Source organism: Amphimedon queenslandica, unplaced genomic scaffold, assembly GCF_000090795.2.
Source record: "Amphimedon queenslandica unplaced genomic scaffold, v1.1 AMPQUscaffold_12907, whole genome shotgun sequence".
NCBI lineage: Eukaryota > Metazoa > Porifera > Demospongiae > Haplosclerida > Niphatidae > Amphimedon > Amphimedon queenslandica.
Genome location: NW_003546857.1, coordinates 5546 through 13164, shown reverse-complemented (window position 1 = coordinate 13164; position 7619 = coordinate 5546). Strand labels below are relative to the sequence as shown.

The 7619-nt window shown below is 31.6% G+C and overlaps 1 protein-coding gene across 1 annotated transcript in view; it reads right to left on the bottom strand.

The window, feature by feature from the left end:
- Positions 1–7182: 7182 nt before the first annotated feature.
- The window catches only part of LOC100640766 (transcription initiation factor TFIID subunit 1-like), a gene marked incomplete at its 5' end in the record, with an annotated part of 5918 nt that continues 5481 nt past the window's right edge, over positions 7183–7619 (bottom strand). Inside the window, 1 exon segment of the mRNA XM_020002459.1 lies at positions 7183–7370. Within this exon segment, the coding sequence (XP_019858018.1) occupies positions 7183–7370 (188 nt within the window).

Here is a 7619-nt window from a genome sequence, read left to right as displayed (position 1 = left end):
GGATCCCAAGAAGCTGTCAACTAATCCCAACAGTTTACATACATTTGCTAATGTATTGTGTACAATCAGTACTAATGTATCACTGGGACAAGCTATACTGGATGATATTAGTGAGTATTATGACCAGGCATTGTATTCTTACAATATCTTGTGTTGTTATTGGTACTGACAACTGTTTGTTTATTATTAGGTAAGTATTTTCATACTGCTGAAGTGGATGTGGTTCCTGAGACTATTAAGGATCTTGATGTAGTTACGCAAGGTATTCAATAATTTTTAATATGTGATAATGCATTTATTAATATTCATAGATAATGCAAGTACTGATGAAACCAAGATACCAACTAATTCACAATCTGCATATGGTAACTTGGCATGAACTTAATGTTTAGATAAATATCATATTAACAAAAATACAGTGTATGTTCATTATTTATTATACCATTTTTAGATATGTCTCCTTCTAATGCAGAAGTTTCTATTAATTCTTCTTCTCAACCTTTATCACCTCAAGGTATGAATTAATAATAATGATAATGATGAATGTATTTTTTAGCTGAAGTACATATTATACCTGTTCCAAAAAACTTGCTTGCTAATTTTAGTTGCATAAGGATGTCTTATGTGAGAATGTTTTATAATGTTTGTAAGATTTTGGAACTGAAATTGGAAGTTGCTGACATCAAGAAATTCCTGTTTTATTACAGTGGCACACTTAGCAAGAAAGTCAACAAATGTTCAGATATTTCTAGTATTCTTCGTCATGTTAAAGATGAGTGTTCATTGACTGATATTGAACTGCTTCACAGTATAGTAGAAGAAATGAACATCACTGAAGCAAAGGAACACATTGAGACATATAGAAAAAAGTTGAGTGAAGCTTGCAAGTCACTTTCTATCAGTCTTTGCTTGAACGAACGATTTGATTCTATTCATCATATTCAATGTCAGACAGTTACCTTTATCTTTGACTGGAAACCTAAGGAGCATATGTTGGAAGACATCAAGGAAATTCTTGCAAAAGTGTCCGGTAAACTATTGAAGATTCAGTTTATAGAGCCTAGCAATTCAATATGTGTCACTTGCTCCTTTCCTTTCTCTGATGTTGGATTTACTGTATTGAGGATGATAGAGAATATTCATATACTAATGGAGCAAGGATTAAAGAAACTGACTATTGGTAACTTAACATTATGGAGGAGACAAGATGTTAGAAGAAAAGTACATAATACAAATAGTTGAATATTGTTTTATGAATATTGTTTTGTATAGGAACTAAAAGAGAAGGATCAAGACTCACTGCAACATACTAAAGTCAGTTAATCTTGAATTGTAATCATGTTACAATTTGTATGATGTAATGTGTAAATTGATGGTACATGTACATGTATGTACAGGTTATTTCTTATATTATACTTAAAGAAGCTGAATATAGACTAAGAGATGCTATTAGTAACAAAGAGAAGGTGTGTCATATTATACCAGACTGTGCAGTGCAATCTTGTATGTAATGTATAGGATACAATTGAATTGAAACAAGAATTATCAATGGCTCAAGTATCTGAGGTTAGAGCCTTATTTTTTGCATAATTAAGCATGACTCCTGGTAGAGTGTGTTAATTATCAGTTACCATATTTCACAAAAATATAATTTATTATAGGAAAAATCATTGTCAGCTTATGTTCAAAGTGATACTGAATTAATTGAAGTATAGATATATCTCACTCTTTTGTATTAATTTTAATAATTATTAATAGGAAGAACCACTTGATAAAGAATTGACTGTATTGAGCTCTCAGTTTAACAAGATAAAAGAAGAAAACAAAGAGATGTCCGAAAAATTATCAGAAATGAAGGTTGATTATTTGAGATCACTTTCTAGTAATACTGATTCAGGTTAGAGTAGTTTTATTAATTATACTAATAATTATATAATTAATTAAAGCTGCTAGCAAAGTGAGAAGAGGAATGTCTCTTGAAATTGATGACTGCAAATGCTGCCTTGAAGCAATGAAAAGACCAGACTATCAGCCATTAGTAGATAATAAAAGAATAATAGAGAAATTACAAGAAAGAATAACATTAACGAATATGGAGCTAATTACTACAAGGAAGCACAATAAGCAGATCATGAAAGATAACGAAGGTTTACATAGTAGTGATGTGTGTACTGCCATTTTATTGTCGATATTAATTAGAGTTTGAAGATGACAATTCTGAAGTTGAAGATGATGAGTCTGAAGTTGAAGAGATTGAATATGATAGTCTAAGTGAGGAAGAGGATCAAATGTGTACAGTGAGTGAGACTGAGATAGGGTCGGGAGTAGACTCACTGATTACTTTTAATTTATAGTTCTTATTATATTGTAATCATCCTGTTACTGGTGAATTAACTAGTAAATTATTTCAAGTACATAAAGATGAATTACTACCCACAGTACTGGATAAAGCTTATGAGGTTTGTTATTTTAGTTGCTTTGTTTTATAGATGTACTTTCATTTCTTTTTTCTTCATTTCTTTATCAGTTAATGGAATTAGCTCCTCATATTTCTATTGAAAGATGCCGTTTAGTTAAATATAATTTCATTAAGGATGTAACTGAACAGTCCTTTGATCTTGATAAGGTTCATATCTATCCTATAATTGTCATATTTATTATTATATTCAGTTTCAGGATCAAACTATTGGGCAGCTTATGGGTGTGGTTGGATATTGTGGATTATTCCTAGAAACTTGTAAAGATATTGAGACCTTTAAGAAATACAATACTGGAGGTAGGCGTTCTTGTATGATTACCATGACAATTAGAGGTGGCGATACCAGAATTTTTTGATTGATACTGATACCAAGTAGTATGAGTATCAGCATCTAGGGTATTGAGTACTGAAGCTACTGCACATACAAAATATGTTATAATTAGTTATTAACAAAAATCAAGCAAATGAGCCATCATTTTGTAATTATAAAAAAGTGTGGCTTTTGGGTGTGGTCACTAGCTCAATACGTACATGTATATACCAGGATAGGTATCAAGTACTTGGTATTGGAGGCCTGGTATTAGATAAATGAGTACTTTGGCATTGTATCACTCACCTCTAATGACAATTCCTTTAATTACATGTACATGTGTTTGATGGTGTAGGTATTAACCTAGAGATATCAGTGGTTGATCTGTCAACTGGTGAAATAGGACTAGCTATACCAATAAGAGGTGAAGAAGGTTGGACTGTTGGAGAATTAAAACAATATATAGGAGAAGTAAGAGGAAGGATATACTGTCATTTATATAGTGATCATTTACCTTCATAGTTATTTAATCTCAATTCATTATGTATGAGATTACTAGTACTTGATGAAGCTCACTTAGTCGTACATTTAGAAGATGTTAAAAGTTCTTTAAAAGAAGTGCTCTTTAAAGGAGATGTATTCAGTTTACACAAACTACACAGAGAGCAACTTGTAGTACCAACAGTAAGTGCTGATTGGGCAAAGTCCTTACTCATGAAGTACTGTTGTCTGTATACCATACAAGATGATTTATTGGCAAGGAATTAATATTGGTGATTGGTGGTTTTATGAAGAAATCGCCAATATAAAATCCGTCATTTTGTTTCAAACTGAGCATGCTCAATGGCACATGGCACAAAATTGCTAATATAAAATCACCAATTTTTTTCCACAGCCAAATTTGCCAAATATTACTCTTGCCAGTAAATCATCTTGTATGTATGTATGTTGGGGCGTGGTCGGGAGTGAAGCCTCAGAATGTTTTAGATTCTTCGAGTGCTAATTATGATTTCTGTGCATTTACTTACACACTTTGTATGTCAACTGGTAACTGCAACAGTAAACTATCAATCATGCAATATATTGGAACAAATCAGGACAATTAATCATGCATGCCTGATTTATGAAAAGGATCATTGATAAATTCAACGCAACCATAATGATGTACATGTATATGCTTTTATACTATACATTCTCCTTATGAGTTTCTTTTGTCAGGTTAATTAGTTTGGCCAAATAAAAGGAACATGCTATACAGTATTTTAATATTTTTCTCCTCCTTACTGTTTTTGTTTACACATGCACACACACAACATATGTTCTCTACTTTCTTAGATATATATATCATCAGATCCTATAGATTTTCTAAAGGAATACAAAAATAGTTTGATGTACAGATATGTTGATTTTCACTTCAACTCAATATTGCTGAACATTACACTACCTCCTCCTCAACCTGAAGCCACTCGCACTACAACTGATGTACCTGAAGGAAGATTAATAGTGAAAGTTGTATCAATAAATGAAGAAGATAAAAGAAGTAATATTGAAATAAAGCAAGGCCTTTCTACACTTGCAATGCGGTTTGAAACTGGTTTAGCTTCAATGTGCATCAAGTGATAGTATTTCTGATCCAGCTGTCATTAGTTATCTATTGAATGCACATTCAAACCATATATGGAGGTTGTTTGATTTGATACACATACATTGCTCATTGAAGCCAATTTGCATCAGATGTAGAATGATTAGAACCAGTTTCAAACTGGTTTAATGTGCACTAGAAGTGCTAGTGTAGAAAGACCTTAATTATTATAAAGAACATTAAATATTATGTTATTCAATACAGAGATACAAGTACAAGTTGATAAGAGAATAACATTAGCTCAATTGAAGGACGAGCTAGCTCCACTGATTGGTGTACCATCTACTGGTTTAAGAGTGTATGAAATCAGAAATAATGGAGAATATGAAATGGAGGGACTGGATGAGACATTAATGCATATTATATCTGGATCAAAAGTATTTTGATTCACTTCTTCTTTCTATTATACATTGTATGAACTAAAATACTTTGTTATCTTCTAGTTGATAGTAAGATTGGGTATAGTCCGAATTAAATTGTATTTATTACAAGTTAACAATATAAATGTAAGATTATTAATTATTATAAATTTTATATTATATTTTTATGTTTTAGTTTTGTAAGTATATGATGGAGTCTATTGTTGCTGTGGGTACACCAGTGAGAGAATTTAAGAAACAAATTATTGAAGAAGCAAAAGTACAAGGAATAGACTTTGTCCTTGAATTAGACAAGTAAGTACATCATGTGACTATCATGTGACTCATTGTGTAGAATGAGATTACGTTACAAGATAGGAGTGTACCCTTGTACAGTATATCTTGATCATCAGGTGATTGATGCTAGTATGGAAACATATTATGTGGAACCATTGAAAGGTCATAATCTCATTATTTTAATTTTAAACTGTATAACAGTATAGCAGGATTTATTTTGGTGAAATTAATGAAATTGATGACTTGTAGATTAAATTTTGGTGACTTCATTATCTCTTACCACATGGCAGCTAATAATTGGCAATTTTAATTTTTTGTTTCCTGAAATTTGCAACTCACCAAATTTAGTCCCTCGCGAATAAATGTTGCTATATGATATTTTTAGTATACTGTGCTTCACTTGATTTTAGTAAGGTTATTGTATTAATTTTCATTAGGACCAGAGAAGATGAAGCATCATAGACAGATACAGGTGTATGTTATAAAATGGCGTCCATCACAATGTTCAGTTGATCCAATAGAAGAAATTATACTGGAATATATATACATGTATGATCCTAAGCATGCTATTGAAAAGGTAATCATGATTTTATCATTGCACTGCATGAGATAGTACTTGTTCAAACAAGTAGTTATAATGCTCTAAGATTAAAACTGTATTTACTGTATTTGTCTGTAATAAGTAGTAGTTGGCAAATTTTCAATTTCATGCCACATGTCAAATGGCAGAATTGATATGGTAAAACTGCCAATCACCATTACTAGTCTATAGGTTTATATTAACATTAATGTAGAGTAAGACTGTGAATAAATAGGTATGTAACTATGTATATCATTATTATCAATATTATTATTTTTTTTACAGTTGTCAGAGTTAAGTGGAGTACCTACTGAGTATATCTATTTTGCAAAGGTTAATCATTGATACAAAACATAATAATAAAGATGCTCCCTCTCTTTAACTCTTAGTATGGATCATTTCCAGTTGAGATGCCATATCTTGATATTGAGTTGAAATGGTGTTCCATTACTTCAGAAAGATACTCATTAGGACTATATGATGGATGTGTCATATATTACAAGTATATATACAGTCATACACCATACACACATTATGTACATGCACACTCACATGTACATGTACATACACCTCTTACTGTTTATAATTGTTTAGAGACAATAGAGAGACAATGAAAGAGTTAACAGATAAAGAGAGATCAGAAATACAAGAGGCAGAGGAAGCAAGGTACTATCAATTAATGGTCCAAAATAAATGCATTAGTATTATAGAAAATTCTTTCATAATGAGCTTTAGAAATAAGATGGTCTTCATGTCATTATGATAGTTCATTTCATTTGTTATTGTAGGTTGAAGAAAATTAGGGAATACGAATCTCAACATTGACATTGGTTGGATTAATTTAATTTTAAAGTATTGTATCATTTTTTAATTTTCATATTTTAAATTAATGGTACTTTTAAAATAATTTTCCTGTTTTTTGAAGTGCATTTGAATCTTGTGTAATTTTTGTAATGGCTCCACTCCAGTTCACTAATTATCTTATTAAATAAAGATTAGAATTTACACAACAGTGGCAAACTGGCAATGACTATGCTATGCACTGAAGTAACTCAACTACATGTCATGCACATGTTAATAATCTAGTGATTAGTTTTAGATCAAGTTTATGCAGCAAGCTAAATCTTGATTTTCTAGTCACAATAGAAGGGCTATAAGTGTTTTGTCTTGAAGCATAAATTCAACAGAGGCAGACCGAGGAATAATATTGAGTTCATGACAGTCAGAAGAGATTCAGAGTGTGAACCATTGTCCTCTGGTGAGAATATTGCCCACTATACATGTACATGTATGTCTGTTCTCCATTGACAATGATTTAACAGGGTCCTCACAGGAGTCTGATGGCCCTGCAGCTGCCTGACCAGTAACACATCATCACAAGGCAACTGATTGTATATTAATCAGTATTACTATACATTTTGTAGGATTATAGTACATGCAAGCAAATTATTTTAATCATTTTTTGTGCATTAAGTTAAAAATGAATGGAGTATGATACCTACACATAAACAAAAGTTACACTTCTTCCATATCAGTAATATCCTCCTCTTCCCCCTCTCCTTCACTGCTTGATGATGATGAATATTGTAAATCATGACTCAATATGTCCATACCACCACCAGTGACTGGTAACAAACTACTGGCTATCAATCCTTCTCCTTTCCTCCCTTTCTCTATATCCTCTTCATCTGTGCCTTCAACATCTATAGTCCCAATCTATACAGTCATTGGACAATCAACAACTATCATACTGTATATATAGCAGGAAATTTTTGAGATTAAATTTCTAAATTTTAGTGATTGGGGAATTTTAATTTGGCAAATTTGTGGCCTTATGCCATTGAGCATGCACATAATAGCTTTAAATGGCAGATTTTTATTTTAGCAAACGGCTATAAAAATGCCAAATTGGCCAATTTTAATTCCCTCCAAAATTTCCTGCTATACAATAA